The sequence below is a fragment of the Palaemon carinicauda genome, chromosome 32 (genome assembly GCF_036898095.1).
Source record: "Palaemon carinicauda isolate YSFRI2023 chromosome 32, ASM3689809v2, whole genome shotgun sequence".
Taxonomy (NCBI): Eukaryota; Metazoa; Arthropoda; class Malacostraca; order Decapoda; family Palaemonidae; genus Palaemon; species Palaemon carinicauda.
The window spans coordinates 14549320-14566922 of NC_090756.1; the positions used below are offsets into that span (position 1 = coordinate 14549320).

At 35.7% G+C, this 17603-nt stretch overlaps 1 protein-coding gene across 1 annotated transcript in view; it reads right to left on the bottom strand.

Annotated features, from left to right (window-relative positions):
• Positions 1-659: 659 nt before the first annotated feature.
• The window catches only part of LOC137625487 (pneumococcal serine-rich repeat protein-like), a 34109-nt gene continuing 17165 nt past the window's right edge, over positions 660-17603 (bottom strand). Inside the window, exons 3-5 of the mRNA XM_068356398.1 lie at positions 3779-3914; positions 2305-3420; positions 660-2197 (exon numbers count right to left, since the gene is read on the bottom strand). Of these exons, the coding sequence (XP_068212499.1) occupies positions 660-2197; positions 2305-3420; positions 3779-3914 (2790 nt within the window). The remainder of the gene's footprint in view (positions 2198-2304; positions 3421-3778; positions 3915-17603) is intronic.

Below are 17603 nucleotides of genomic sequence, written 5' to 3' on the forward strand. Positions count from 1 at the left end.
TCCCCAGGTTCCTGCTTTGAATTTATAAACTCTTCTTCTTTTCTCTCTTTTTTTTTGAGGGGAAAATCGAGGAATAGATTTTGGAACTTGCTGAAACAAATGGAGAAATCTGTTAGTGTTGCGTTAGTGGTAAGGTTGTCCTTGACGCTAGTTATTTCTGTTATTGTTGCGTAAGTGGTAAAGCTGTCCTTGAAGCTAGTTATTTCTATTATTGTTGCGTTAGTGGTAAAGCTGTCCATAAAGCTAGTTATTTCTATTATTGTTGCGTTAGTGGTAATGCTGACTTTGGCGCTAGTTACTTCTGGCTCTTTGAAGCTAGTTACTTCTGTGTCTTTAATGCTAGTTACTGTTGTGTTACTGTTGTGTTACTGATAATGCGGTTTTTTACGCTAGTTGTGTTAATGGTGCGTCACGGGTAACGCTGTGTCTGACGCTAGTTACTTCGGTGTCTTTGAAACTAGTTACTTCTGTTAGTGTTACATTACTGGTAATACTGTCTTTGATGCTAGTTACTTCTGTTATTGTTCTGTTACAGGTAACACTGTCTTTGACATTAGTTACTTCAGTAACTGGTTTCTTTACTGATAACGCCGTCTTTGATGCTAGTTACTTCTGTTACTGTTGCATTGCTGGTAATGCTGTCTTTGAAGCTAGTGACGTCAGTTACTGGTTGCATTACTGGTAACGCTGTCTTTGACGCTAGTTACTTCTGTCACTGTTGCATTACTGTTAATGGTGTCTTTGAGGTTAGTTTGTTCTGTTACTATTGCGTTACTGTTAGTGCTGTCTTTGACGCTAGTTATTTCTGTTACTGTTGCATAACTGGTGATGCTGTCTTTGACGCTAGTTACTTCTGTTACAGTTGCATTACTGGTGATGCTCTCTTTGACGCTAGTTACTTCTGTTACTGTTGCATTACTGGTGATGCTGTCTTTGACGCTAGTTACTTCTGTTACAGTTGCATTACTGGTGATGCTCTCTTTGACGCTAGTTACTTCTGTTACTGTTGCATTACTGGTGATGCTCTCTTTGACGCTAGTTACTTCTGTTACAGTTGCATTACTGGTGATGCTCTCTTTGACGCTAGTTACTTCTGTTGCATTACTGGTGATGCTCTCTTTGACGCTAGTTACTTCTGTTACAGTTGCATTACTGGTGATGCTCTCTTTGACGCTAGTTACTTCTGTTACTGTTGCATTACTGGTGATGCTCTCTTTGACGCTAGTTACTTCTGTTACAGTTGCATTACTGGTGATGCTGTCTTTGACGCTAGTTACTTCTGTTACTGTTGCATTACTGGTGATGCTGTCTTTGACGCTAGTTACTTCTGTTACTGTTGCATTACTGGTGATGCTGTCTTTGACGCTAGTTACTTCTGTTACTGTTGCATTACTGGTGATGCTGTCTTTGACGCTAGTTACTTCTGTTACTGTTGCATTACTGGTGATGCTGTCTTTGACGCTAGTTACTTCTGTTACAGTTGCATTACTGGTGATGCTGTCTTTGACGCTAGTTACTTCTGTTACTGTTGCATAACTGGTGATGCTGTCTTTGACGCTAGTTACTTCTGTTACAGTTGCATTACTGGTGATGCTGTCTTTGACGCTAGTTACTTCTGTTACAGTTGCATTACTGGTGATGCTGTCTTTGACGCTAGTTACATCTGTTACAGTTGCATTAATGGGGATGCTGTCTTTGACGCTAGTTACTTCTGTTACTGTTGCATTACTGGTGATGCTGTCTTTGACGCTAGTTACTTCTGTTACTGTTGCATTACTGGTGATGCTGTCTTTGACGCTAGTTACTTCTGTTACTGTTGCATTACTGGTGATGCTGTCTTTGACGCTAGTTACTTCTGTTACTGTTGCATTACTGGTGATGCTGTCTTTGACTTTAGTTACTTCTGTTACAGTTGCATTACTGGTGATGCTGTCTTTGACGCTAGTTACTTCTGTTACAGTTGCATTACTGGTGATGCTGTCTTTGACGCTAGTTACTTCTGTTACCGTTGCATTACTGGTAATGCTGTGTTTCAAGCTAGTTACTTCTGTTACTGTCTCATTACTGGTAATGCTGTCATTGACGCTAGTTACTTCTGTTACAGTTGCATTACTGGTAATGCTGTCTTTGACGCTAGTTACTTCTGTTACAGTTGCATTACTGGTAATGCTGTCTTTGACGCTAGTTACATCTGTTACTGTTGCATTACTGGTAATGCTGTCTTTGACGCTAGTACTTCTGTTACTGTTGCATTACTGGTAATGCTGTCTTTGACGCTAGTTACTTCTCTTACTGTTGCATTACTGGCAATGCTGTCTTTGACGCTAGTTACATCTGTTACTGTTGCATTACAGGCAATGCTGTCTTTGACGCTAGTTATTTCTTTTACTGTTGCATTACAGGCAATGCTGTCTTTGACGCTAGTTACTTCTGTTACTGTTGCATTACTGGTAATGCTGTCTTTGACCCTAGTGACATCTGTTACTGTTGCATTACTGGTAATGCTGTCTTTGACGCTAGTTACTTCTGTTACTGTGTCATTACTGGTAATGCTGTCTTTGACGCTAGTTACATCTGTTACTGTTGCATTACTGGTAATGCTGTCTTTGACGCTAGTTACTTTTGTTACTGTGTCATTACTGGTAATGCTGTCTTTGATGCTAGTTACATCTGTTACTGTTGCACTATTGGTGATGCTCTCTTTGACGCTAGTTACTTCTGTTACTGTTGCATTACTGGTGATGCTCTCTTTGACGCTAGTTACTTCTGTTACTGTTGCATTACTGGTGATGCTCTCTTTGACGCTAGTTACTTCTGTTACTGTTGCATTACTGGTGATGGTCTCTTTGACGCTAGATACTTCTGATACTGTTGCATTACTGGTGATGCTGTCTTTGACGCTAGTTACATCTGTTACCGTGGCACTACTGGTGATGCTCTCTTTGACGCTAGTTACTTCTGTTACTGTTGCATTACTGGTAATGCTCTCTTTGACGCTAGTTACTTCTGTTACTGTTGCATTACTGGTGATGCTGTCTTTGACGCTAGTTACATCTGTTACCGTTGCAATACTGGTGATGCTCTCTTTGACGCTAGTTACTTCAGTTACTGTTGCATTACTGGTGATGCTCTCTTTGACGCTAGTTACTTCTGTTACTGTTGCATTACTGGTGATGCTCTCTTTGACGCTAGTTACTTCTGTTACTGTTGCATTACTGGTAATGCTGTCTTTGATGCTAGTTACATCTGTTACTGTTGCACTACTGGTGATGCTCTCTTTGACGCTAGTTACTTTTGTTACTGTTGCATTACTGTCAATGTTGTCTTTGACGCTAGTTACTTCTGTTACTGTTGCATTACTGTTAATGCTGCCTTTGACGCTAGTTACTTCTGTTATTGTTGCATTACTGGTAACAATGTCTTTAACGTCAGTTACTTCTGTTACTTGATGTTGTAACCACTTGATACTGCCATTGTTGCTAACTATTTTCTACCTGTATCACTGGTAGTTTTGTTCAATACTATTTCTAATACTTGCTGAATAATGACTAATATCTAAAACCTACTACTACGTCTACTATATGTGATGCTACATTTATTGTTGCTACTTAAATCACTAATGCTGCTATTTGTGGTGGTGCAACTTCTACTGCTACTACTACTGTCTATGATGCCGCTACCACTAACAGCCTACTACTATTACCTGTATTTATACATCTCTGATGCTGCTGTTATTCCTACATGCTGCCACAACTACTACACTAGACGCTACTTATACCTAATAAACTGGAGCTACTACTGCTACTACTACTACTACTACCACTACTATTACTACTACTACTACTACTACTACTTGGCACGCTTACTGCTGCCATTTCTCTATCACCGGACCCATTAGCGCTAGCTAGTATTATCTGAAATCAAATAACATAATGCTGCCTTTACCCGAGATAATTGCACCGAACTCAATAATACTACTCGAACCCTTGCGGTTACTATAATAATGCTGTTTTGGAAACTGTTACAGCTGGCTTCATTAACTCGGGTACACATGTTTGAAAGATAAGGATACGTCAGTGTAACGGAATTAATGAAGCTAACTGTACAAGGCATTTTTGTAACTGAATAATATTATCTCAAACTTATCCAATCATAGTGTCAAACTCGGAAGTGTTGTCTCGTCAGTGATCGAAAATCTTTGATTTTTTTTTTGTGTGTGTTTTCCTTTCGAAATTAAATCTTTGTGTTTATTGTTTGAAACGCATAGATAGAGATCAGTTTTATTTGCCATTAAGAACAATCATATTAGCTAAGTTTAATTAACTAAACTCTCCTTGTAGAATACTCTATCATCTTTTTAGAACTGTTATTTGTAAAGTTATATGAATACACATTACCTTCCTTATGTAATAAAGAGCAAGTGTCTAGCATATATATATATGTATATGTGTATGTATATATATATATGTATATATATATATATATATATATATATATATATATATATATATATATACACATACATATATGCATATATGCATATACATATACATACACACACACACATATATATATATATATATATATATATATATATATATTCGGTGACGGTTAGCTCTCACTGTCCCTCGAGTAGAGGGAGGAAGTAGTCATACCCTGGTGAGAGGAGAGAGTTCATGCACTTGTGTGCATATCTAAATATTTAGCAGTCATTCTTGACGGGTCGCATACACTAGTTATACATAATACGAATAATACGAAAAGGAAGTAGGAAATTATTATTATTAATTCGTCCTGAGTCAGTGTTTTCCTTAAGAATCAAATGTTATATAACAAAAAAGCACACACTGATGGTAGAAAGTTTGGGAAATGCCCAGGAAATTGAGTCATTTAAGAAATATATGGTCACAAAATATCTCTTATGGGAAGCGAGAGATTTTTATGGGAAACTGAGTGGTTTAAAAGTACGACCCCAAATTCATGATGGTAAGGAAGTGTATGGAAGGTTCAGGAAATTATAGGGCAGCAGAAAAATGAACTTGGGAAATAAGGTGAATCATAGTCTATTTATAACCTTTTTTTGCTTTTCTCACTTGGCTATTTTTTTCTGTTGGAGACCTTGGGCTTATAACATACTGCTTTCGTATTCCATTCATTTTATTTCTTGCTTTGCTTTCCTCGCTGGGCTATTTTTCTCTGTTGGAGCCCTTGGGCCTATAGCATCCTGCGTCAGTAGTCCATTTATATATTTATTTCCTTATTTGCTTTCCTCACTAAGCGCTTTTTCTCTGTTGGAGCCCTTGGGTTTATAACATCCTGCCTAAGTAGTCCATTAATTTATTTACTACTTCATTTGCTTTCCTCTCTGGGCTATTTTTCCCTTGTTGGAACCCTTGGGCTCATAGCATCCTGCTTTCGTATTCCATTAATTGTATTTTTATTTGCTTTCCTCGCTGGGCTATTTTTCCCCGTTGGAGTCCTTGGGCTTATAGCATCCTGCTTTCGTAGTCCATTTATTTATATCCTCATTTGCTTTCCTCACTAGGCTATTTTTCCCTTGTTGGAACCCTTGGGCTCATAGCATCCTGCTTTCGTATTCCATTCATTTTATTTCCTTATTTGCTTTCCTCAGTGGGCTATTTTTCTCTGGAGCCCTTGGGCTTATAGCATCCTGCTTCAGTAGTCCATTTATATATTTATTTCCTTATTTTCTTTCCTCAGTGGACTATTTTTCCCTGCTGGAACCCTTGGACTTATAGCATTCGCTTTTTCCAACTGGAGTTATAGGTTAGCTAATAATAATAATAATAATAATAATAATAATTTGAAATAGATCAGTTGGCTACACAACGCTTATTATGCTTCTTATGAAAGAATTAAGAAGAATTCAAGTAAAAGGTAATTTTACAAACTTTTTTTTAACTTTATATCGATTAATGTATAACTGTGGGGAGAATTTATTGCCATGATTATATGATAAACTATTTGCTAGTGAAAAGCTAATGATATGACTAAATTAATGAAGGAGGAAGATTAAAAATGCTCTGATAATCTCTATTTTTCAAAGATGTTATTTTTTTCATGATATTTCATCCCCCTCAATTTACATATTTTTTTTTTTTTTACGTCATGGTAAAAGATTAAACTGTCATACGGATTATGCAGTTCATTCCTCAATTGAGCATTGAACTGTAAAGCAAATTCCATAAGAGAAATAACTGCTTTTGCATTTTCATTCCTGCTCCTTCCACGTTGCGACCGTGTGACTAGCCGTATGTCTGTGTTATAGTCAATAGTCCTAATCTCCTATAACTTTGTGGCTAGCAATTCATCAGCGCTATCATTTCGATCCCCGATCTCGTATGCCTTGGTAGCTAGCAATTCATCACCCTTTTCTTCGCAGTCTCTGATCTCTTATAACTTTTTGGCTAGCAATTCATTAGCACATGCATCATAGTCTCTGATCTCCGAATTTGTGGCTAGCAATTCATCACTACTTTCCTCGAAGTCTCTGTTTTCTTATAACCTTCTAGCTAGCAATTCATCAGCAAATAGTGGCTAGTGATTCATCACTAACTTCCTCACAGTCTCTGATGTCTTATAACCTTTTGGCTAGCAATTCATCATCTTTCATCACGGTCCCTCATTTCCTATGAATTTGTGACTAGCAATGACGCCTTCATTAACGATTCAGTTTTCCTCTCCCTTTGTGGCTATTAATACACTAGCGCTTTGATTATTGTTGCAGCTATTCATTTTGGCTAGCAATTCCTTAGTTTTCATCCCCAGTACCGATACTCCACAATATTGCGGCAGGTAATGCAGCAGCTATTTCTTAAGTCCTAACCACTACTAGCATTGTGTATCAGAACATTCGTTATGCTTTAACTCACTCAAGACTAGCAATGCTTCAGTGCTGTTATTACAGCAATTTTCATTATGTGACATTTTAGCTAGCAATGTGTTAACGGTGTTTTATCATCATCTTAGACTTTTCTTCTTGGCTTTGGGACTAGCAATGCGTTTTAACATTCTTGATCATGCCGGCCAGCCCTGGCTTTGGGGCTAGCAAGAAGTTTTAACACAAGCTTCCATTACCATGCCGAATAGCCTTGGCTTTGGGACTAGCAACGCGTTTTAACACTATTTATCATGCCAGCCAGCCCTGGCTTTGGGGCTAGCAATGCGTTTTGACACTATTTATCATGCTGGCCAGCCCTGGCTTTGGGGCTAGCAATGTGTTTTAACACTCACTTTCATTATCATACCGGCTAGCCCTGGCTTTGGTGCTAGCAATGTGTTTTAACACTCACTTTCATTACCATGCTGGCTAGCCCTGGCTTTGGGGCTAGCAATGTGTTTTAACACTCACTTTCATTACCATGCTGGCTAGCCCTGGCTTTGGGGCTAGCAATGCGTTTTGACACTATTTATCATGCTGGCCAGCCCTGGCTTTGAGGCTAGCAATGTGTTTTAACACTCACTTTCATTATCATACCGGTTAGCCCTGGCTTTGGTGCTAGCAATGTGTTTTAACACTCACTTTCATTACCATGCTGGCTAGCCCTGGCTTTGGAGCTAGCAATGCGTTTTGACACTATTTATCATGCTGGCCAGCCCTGGCTTTGGGGCTAGCAATGTGTTTTAACACTCACTTTCATTATCATACCGGCTAGCCCTGGCTTTGGTGCTAGCAATGTGTTTTAACACTCACTTTCATTACCATGCTGGCTAGCCCTGGCTTTGGGGCTAGCAATGTGTTTTAACACTCATTTTCATAACCTTGCTGGCTAGCCTTAGTTATTGGGCTAGAAATGTGTTTTAACACTCACTTCCAATACCATGCTGGCTAGCCCTGGCTTTGGGGCTAGCAATGTGTTTTAACACTCATTTTCATAACCTTGCTGGCTAGCCTTAGTTATTGGGCTAGAAATGTGTTTTAACACTCACTTCCAATACCATGCTGGCTAGCCCTGGCTTTGGGGCTAGCAATGCGTTTTGACACACTTTCATTACCATACCGGCTAGTCGCTTCTGGGGATAGGAATGTGTAAACGCTTGCAATGCCATACCTTTCTTATCTATTTCTTGGTTAGCAGTACGTCATTGCTACCATTTTCCTTCGTCCCTCCATAATTCTTTGTGGTAAGCAATATTCCTTCATTTGTGTTTCTACCATTGAGTGGTCTATAGAAAGCATGATATTAATCGAACCATTTTTTCATCAAAAGGAGAAATTTTTTTTCTTTACATGATTCTTCTCATTTAATATACTTTCTTTCTAATATAATCTAATTTGTATATATGGACTGTATACATAATTTGTGTTTGTAAGTGTATACATATAACAGTTAGGTATCAATCTCTAAAAGCATGTTAATTCCGTTTTTAGTCATTGGGATATTTATATAAAAATATACTTTGGCTGGTAAGCGTAATTCGTTATTCGGTAGAGAGAGAGAGAGAGAGAGAGAGAGAGAGAGAGAGAGAGAGAGAGAGAGAGAGAGAGAGAGAGAGAGAGAGAGTGCTTTATCTCATTCTTAATATGAACGTCACACAAAACTTTACAGGAAAATCTTAGGATTTTTTTTTTCAACTGGACAGAATGAATATATCTTTAAAGTCCAAGAAAAGATGAAGTCCTTCCTCGTGAGTTCAATTCCCCCAAAATTGTAGGTCCGGAATGACAGAGAACGGAAGCGAAGTCGTACCAAAGTTTGAATTCGGGTTTGGCCTTAGAACCTTAGGGGAATATCTCTCTCTCTCTCTCTCTCTCTCTCTCTCTCTCTCTCTCTCTCTCTCTCTCTCTCTCTCTCTCTCTCTCGTTCATTAATAAGTTAGACAAGATCATAGGAACTCACTAAATGGTTAAACTAATTGGTAGGTAGTAGGTTGGACCGGGCACCAGCCACCCGTTGAGATACTACCACTAAAGGGTTACTGGGTCCTTTGACTGGCCAAACAGTATTGCATTGGATCCTTCTCTCTGGTTACGGTTCATTTTCCCTTTGCCTACACACACACACACCGAATAGTCTGGCCTTTTCTTTACATATTCTCTTCTGTTCCCATACACCTGACAACACTTGAGGTTACCAAACAATTCTCCTTCGCCAAGGGGTTACTGCACTATAATTGTTCAGTGGCCACTTCCTCTTAGTAAGGGTAGAAGAGACTCTTTAGTTATGGTAAGCAGCTCTTCTAGGAGAAGGACACTCCAAAATCAAACAGTTATTCTCTAGTCTTGAATAGTGCCATAGCCTCTATACCATGGTCTTCCACTGTTTTGGGTTGGAGTTCTCTTGCTTAAGGGTACACTTGGGCACTCTATTCTATCTCATTTCTCTTCCTCTTGTTTTGTTAAAGTTTTTATAGTTTATATAGGAGATATTTATTTCAAAATTACTGTTCTGAAAATATTTTATTTTTCCTTGTTTCCCTTCCTCACTGGGATTTTTTCCCTGTTGGAGCCCTTGGGCTTATGCTGCTTTTCTAACTGAGGTTGTAGCTTGGTAATCAATAATAATAATAATAATAATAATAATATCCAAGAGCAAGTGGAGTCTCAGCTGATGGACTAAAAAGTCTTTGAGATATCCAAAATCCTTGTAACTCCTGTAACTCTCTCTCTCTCTCTCTCTTTCTCTCTCTTTCTCTCTCTCTCTCTCTCTCTCTCTCTCTCTCTCTCTCTCTCTCTCTCTGAAAATGCAAGAAATTTGGTTTATAATATTATAGTGGAGAGACAGACGAAGAGACAGAATTTACTTACAGTAATACATTATATAGTGAGAGATATACAATTATCTCTATTGAGATATTGTTCTATTGAGATATTGGAGAGAGAGAGAGAGAGAGAGAGAGAGAGAGAGAGAGAGATTCTTCCATAAGGTCTTAGATCTATGCATGTATGCCTATGCATATGCATACATGCGTGCACACTTACATAAACACAAATGCAAATGACATCAACATAAAGCAGAAACATCCCCGAGGAAAAAAAAAACTCTTGAAACTGCATCAAGAGTAGAATCATCCATCTTCGTCATAATCCTTCAGCCTCTTCTCACGCAGCCATGCATGAGAGAGAGATTCACAAGGAGAAAGATAATCATTAACACTTGTTCTGTTCTCTTGTGGTTCCAGATTGCAGTAAAAATGTTTATTCCTCCATGGTCCCAAACCGTGAGATTGTTTGTTTTGTTTGTTTGTTTGTGCTTTTATAATGGATTTAAATGCCACTGCAGCTTGTATCAGACTTAAGATAGTTGCAAGTTTCGATAACATTTGAAGCTGATTAAAAGTTAGCACTAAGTTGGTATCAATTGATTTTTCCATTATTATTATTATTATTATTATTATTATTATTATTATTATTATTATTATTATTATGGTTGTTGTTGATGTTGTTATTGTTACTATTATTGTTGTTATTATTATTATTATTATTATCATTATTTTAATTTTTTTATTGTTGTTGTTTTCATTATCATTATTATTATTTTTATTATCATTATTATCATCATTTTTATTAATTTTATTTTCCATTTTTTATTTTGATTCAATGGCATTAAATATCAAATTCTGCCTTAGGAATATATATCCCCTGGAAATTCAGTTAGTTTTGTTCAGTTCATTCTGGTCAAGATAATTTTATTTTTATTTTTCTTAATATTTTTATTATCATCATTATCATCCACTTATTCCTTCTTTATAATAAATTATATCGGCGACAAGGACCTTAGATATCAGAATGCCAGAAAACCTTAAATCAATCAAAAAAAAAAAAAAAAAAAAAATAAAAAAAAATAAAATTCCGAAAATATTCCCCCCAATCATCATATGAAAATGGAGATTGGAATTTTCCATAATGATGTTGAAAGAGGATTAATTTCTGGAGATCGTGATGGTATTCGAAAGTGGGACCACCCCAATATTGGGGGAATTAATTTGCATTGCGGAAAATTTGGGTCATGAGGTTAGGTCTTTTCATGAATATTTGGTCGATTATTACTTAATCTTCGTTGGGTATATTTAAGCGTACAATTACTAAAATAATTAGAATTATTATTATCTTTATTAGAATTATTCAAATTATTGAAATTATTAAAATTATCAAAATTGTCACTGTCATTGTCATGTCATTTTTATCGTTATCATTAACATTAACATTATTAATTATAATCATTTTGGTAATTTCAATTTTAATGGTTTTTATTGTACCTTTGCCAGCGCTAATAACAGTTATTCTTACACAAATATTAGGAAGTGACTACTGGAAGTATCCCGAGGTTCGAGTTCACTCAAACTTGATAGTTTCTTGTGTCTGGAATCTCACCATCCTTGTGAGCTGAGCATGGGTGTTTGGAGGAGCCTATAAATCTACCTGCTGAGTCATCAGCAGCTATTGCCTGGCCCTCCCAGACCTTAGGTTGGGTGGGGAGGTTTAGGAGCTGATCATATATATTCTTACGAAGCTGGTCTAGTGTAGAGTACATACAATTTATTAATGATTTTATTTATTTCGTATTTTCATATAAGCATGGAAGAGAGGTTAGCCAGCTTTTAAGGTGAGCTATTCTCGTGTAAACTCAAGTATATTATGTAAATTACTTAAGACTTTCGTTGTGAATTTCATTGTATTCTTTATTCAAGTTAGTTTATGTAAATTTACGTTATTTTTTTAGAATTAAATTTATATTTAACGTATATCTGTTACGAAGTCTTACGTAAACTATTTGAGTGTTGTGGGATTTGTGCGAGATATGAACAAGGGCTTAGTTAATGATGTTTTATATTTTGAGGTATTGTGTTGTGTTTGAGAGAGAATGCTCAGTAACGTGCTTTGGAAAATTCTCTCCCGTGTGCTTTGGAAAATTCTCTCCCGTGTGCTTTGGAAAATTCTCTCCCGTGTGCTTTGGAAAATTTGCGAAGGCCTGGTGATAGGATATTATCTTGTTTTATTTCTGGGACAAGGGGTGGGCGGAGATAGCTGACTGAGAGACCAGGCTGGCGTTCATGAGTAGCGTCGGGAGAGTGATACTTTGCAACTCAGGCGCCTTGGTCGGCCTCCATGGTTCCCCGTTCATTGGGAAGTTTCTAGAAGCAGTTAGGTTTTATATAAAAGGTGAACACCAAGGTTACAGAGAGAGAGAGAGATAGAGATTACCAGCCTTAAGATTGTCATCTCCTCACCATACGCACTCTCGCATGTAACCCAGGGTATTGTTTTTGAAAGTTCTCAGTATGTTTTGTGTGTCCTCTCCTAAGTGTGTGTGTTCCCCAAAGCAAATCGTGCGTCGAAAAGATGCGTAAGACGAAACAGGGATTTTGAATTCATTGTATTAGGGTGAGTGTTGGCATTGTGTAACATTTTGTAAATGGTCCTGTAGGAAGGTTAGGTTTTGGAACGTGATCTGGTTATCTATTTTAATCAAGTATCAAACTTGAATATTGTATTATTTTATTTCAAGCTTTTGTATAATTTTCATTGCAGTATTTCTTTTGTCTTAGTCTAAGGTTTACTCAGATTTAATGATGCAAGTCAAGTTCATATATAATTTTCAGATCATAATATTTCTGTCTTAATCTGAGTTTTGCCTTAATATCTTTTGAGTCACTTATTTTGTTATTATGCAAATTCTTTCAGTGTTGTAATTTATATAGAATATATTTATTTTTGTATAGAGTGTATTATTCCAATCATCATTTAGAACTGGTTTCCGCTCGTATCCTGTTAAGATCCACGATAAGTTTTAAATAATACTTGAGAGTAATTACTTAGTTTTAAGTGTATTTAAGAGACCTTTGGATATTCAGTGTTTTATATATTGCAGTCTGGGAGCTATTTAACTGTCTTAGAATTCGTGTATTGATATTTTGAAGATTAACAGTTTTAATATAAAACAAACACGTGAGTTTGATTAACTTGCCAGTTGTAGTGCATATATATATATATATATATATATATATATAATATATATATATATATATATATATATATAATATATATATATAATATATATATATAATATATATATATATAATATATATATATATATATATTATATATACAATATATACATATATGTATATATATATATTATATGTTTGGTTCCCAGTCACGAGCCATAGTATAATATATTTTAGTGCCCAGACCAGGGAGCCATATTCGTATAATAGTATGTATGGTTAGTCTCTAGGGCATTGTCCTGCTAGCTAGGGCATTGTCACTGTCCCTTGCACCTGCCATTCATGAACGGTCTTTAAACCTTTAAGCTCAGTCTCCCTTTGAACTGTTCATCATGAATGTTGCTACGTGACTAATATAATCATCAGTGTACTTGTTACTGTTCTCTCAAGTACATAATGTAATTATCAAGGGAACTATCACTCATGGATGTTTTAGTTCTCAAATAGTAACAAATGCCTTTTTCTTTTTATGTACATCAGGGGTAATTATAATAAAAGGAGGAAATAGATAACCTAGCGTAATATCAGTATTTGTCCACAGAAAAATCTGAAAAAAAGTTGATAGGCCATTTATGAGAAGCACAGGCAACATACAATAATGTGGACTATTGTAAAAGTCCGTAGAGACTGGATAAATCACCACATGAGAAAACTATAGTCCTTTTTATGTATGTTGTATACAGATAACTCAGCCGTTTAATGAACACCTGCTCCACACTCCACTTCAGCCTTGCCAACTAACCCTTACGCTATTTCTGGACTTTAAGGACTGCTTCAGTCTAGCCTCTAGGCCCTTAAATCAGCTTCACAAATCCAGAACAATCAGGACAGAAACTCTTTCATGTCCTACTGATTAGCTTCGCAAATCCTGTGAGGTAGTATTGCCCGATTGTACCCTCAAGCAAGAGAGAACTCTAGCCTAAGACAGAGGCTATAGCACTACCCAAGACTAGAGAACAATTGTTTTGATTTTGGAGTGTCCTTCTCCTAGAAGAGCTGCTTACCATAGCTAAAGAGCAAGACAGGCAAACAGATACCCAAAATGAGTACAATTAATATGAAATTTACATTATCAAAACTATGTGAAATGAAAAACGATAATTTAAAGAAACAATCTTGTGTATAAAAGGCAATTCTATATCTAAACAGAAAAAGCCACTAGTGTTCGTGATCTCCCTCGTTTTTGGGCCACTGGCAATTGCATGGATATAAGTATGGGCTCTTGGGGTACCATTGCCCTAACACAGATGAATATTTGGGTCGGTAACAACATCCGATGAAGTATTTTATTGCAAGGTTATTCTCTCTCTCTCTCTCTCTCTCTCTCTCTCTCTCTCTCTCTCTCTCTCTCTCTCTCTCTCTCTCTCTCTCTCTCTCTCTCTCTCTCTCTCTCTCTCTATAAAGCTGATAGAATGACGTCTACTTCTGTACCTGCTCTGGTTAAAGTCTTATTCCTTTCTCGATTGTGTTTGGAAATATTTCCGAGAAAAGCATAACTGAAAAACAATGGATCCCGTCTTTTTCTAGTAGGATTTTAATTTTCTTTTTGCTCACAAATATTCAGATTTTTACTTTTATTTTCTCGTCCATATTTGTTACTTTCTATTTATCCTACCTTGTTTTGAGGATTATTCGTGTCATCCATTTTCGTCTGCAAATATTTTTTCATGAAAAATAATTAAAGAATGATATTTGATTTTTGAAGAGAATACCGAATACAAAACAAAATAAACTTAAATAGGTTTAATATCACCTGGCGAAAGTGAAGAGAGGATTCAGGAACTGGTATCAAAGTGTTTATGAAGAGGGCATTAACAACAAAACTAATTTTTAAAGGTAGATAGATTTTACAGTGATTATAATGAAAGATGAAATAATTGAAGAGGTTGTGTCCCCTATACATTTGCAAAAGAAAATTATAGATTATTAGGGATTAATAGTGATAAAGACAAGGAAGGTAGTCATGTCCCTGAAAATAAGAATCAAAAGTTGTTTTATGAATGATAGTTGAGCCAAGTCTCCTTTATGGAAGTGAGATATGCCAGTAGGTACAATCGCAATATATCAGCCAGAATTCTTTAAAATAAACGATTTGCTTTTACACTTTTAGTAATGAGGATTAGAATTGGATTTAAGTATTCATGAAACGGTACTTAGCAAAATAATCATAATCATAACCGGCTTATTAACTTCAGAGAAACCTTAAAATTAAGTAGCGAATTCTCATCAGTCTAAAATAGTTAAGAAGACCTTCGCTCATAAGGAAATGAAGCAAAAAAAAAAAAAAAAAAAAAAACCTTGAGAGATCCCAGACGTAAAATATTTTCCCCTCAACAGCGAAGACCGGTTACGTGACGTCATCCGCCCCAAGTTTCCCGTTTAACGAAGTTCCCCTGACAGGATGTTTCTTCTTCTTTTCTCTCCTCTTCCAGAGAGGAGTCCTCGGGCGGGAGGAGTCCTTGGGAGGGAGAGGAGTCATGAAGAATCCTCTGAGGTTGAAGAGTCTGTGCTGTAAAAATATTTAGTTTGAGATATTTTGCTTAAGAGAAAGCTATGTCCGATTCGTTTTAAAGATGTTCAGGAACTATTTCGTTGTCTTTAATTTTTAACGACGAAGCAAATTTAGATGGAGTGGTAATTTCTTATACTTTATATATATATATATATATATATATATATATATAATATATTATATATTATATATATATATGTATATACATATATATATATGTATATATATATGTATATATATATGTATATATATATATATATATATATATATATATATATATATATGTATATATATATATATATATATATATATATATATATATATATATATATATACTGTATATGTATACATATATATATATATATATATATATATATATATATATACACTGTATATGTATACATATATATGTATATATATATATATATATATATATATATATATATATATACTGTATATGTATACATATATATATATATATATATACTGTATATGTATACATATACATATATATATATATATATATATATATAGTGTATATGTATGTGTGTGTGTATATATGTATATGTACATATATAAGAAAGGGGAACCCAAAGAGGTACACTCTGAAACTACAATCTCCCAAAAATTGCCCAAACTTCCTTGTTATAGTTAGGAAATGTGGAGGTAGTTGGAAGGGTTGAATCAGTGTGTACATATCTAAATATTTAGCAGTCACTTTGGACGAGCTGTGTACACTAGTATATATATATATATATGTATATATATATATATATATATATATATATATATATATATATATATATATATATATATATATATATATATATAGTCACAACAAAACACCTTAATCTCCAATAACACAATAAGGTCACCCAAGTAATTAACTAGGCCAGCTATAAACTCTGCACTTGCAGTGTTCTCTATTTTTCTCTCTCTACCAAAATAGCCACCCGGAGAAGGAGAGAGAAAGTAATTATTGAGGCGGGTAGCACATGATCTTCCTATCCCAGATACATTATGTTGGTGTCAGCTTCTTCAATTGTGGCTCAGGAAAGGACAGTCATGCTATGGACATAAGCGATGAGTTGAAATCTTGCTGACCGATGACTTGAGTTCTGTGTGTATGTTTATACTAATATTTCCTGAACCTATAACTGTGAATATTACGTATTAATTCTCTTATCCGAGGCAAGTGTCTCTTGTGGGTGGTCACCTTTCTCGTTTGTGAGGGAGAACCCTCATAGAGACACCTCTTTGGAGGCCTGCCAGAGACCAGGCTGTTGGTCAGCCTTCTAGTCAGGATTTCTTTAAAATGTTCTGTTTGACTGGAAGGATTAATTCAAGCACAGAATAGTTTCCCGGTTCTGCTCAACCAAACTTCCTGCGATCCTGACAGATTCCTGCAGGTTCAATGTTATCCTTCCACCTAGTTCTTGGTCATCCCCTTCGTCTCTTGCCTTTTGGAACCATATCAAATATTCTTTTTACATCCCAAGATGTTCTGGCATTCCGCAGATATATCCAAACCATATCAGTTGGCTCTTTTCAATTGTAATAACTATAGGTCTCAGGTTCTAATATACCTTTAACTGTTATACCCTATGCATTGCTAAAAGCCTGTTGATATGAATGCCCATTTTTATAAGAATGAAAAGAAAAAAAATAATCCTTTAGAGAGACTTTTACGTCATATACTGTATTCTATAGCTAAAGTATAAACATACTTACATACATTTGTAGAACGGTACAACAGAAAAACATGTTAAATAATCAAACCTCGTAAGTTTTTCATTGGTTGTGGTCGTATCCCACAAGCCATGGTATTTAAGTGGCATATCCTATATAATTCATGCGAAAAATCTTATACTGGTCAAACAGGTAAAGCCTTCGAAAAGGGAATTGAACAACACAAGAGAAGTGTCAGATATGCTAATGATTAATGTAAAATCTTGATTAGAGATCAAAATCACACGATCAATTACTCATGTAAATAGATTGATTCAATTTATAGAGCCCAGTTTTACAAATGAAAGTTTAATAAGGCGTTAAATATAGGACACGGGATATATAAACTCGATGCATTTATATGTAAAGATTTCTTTAAGCTTCATGAATTTTT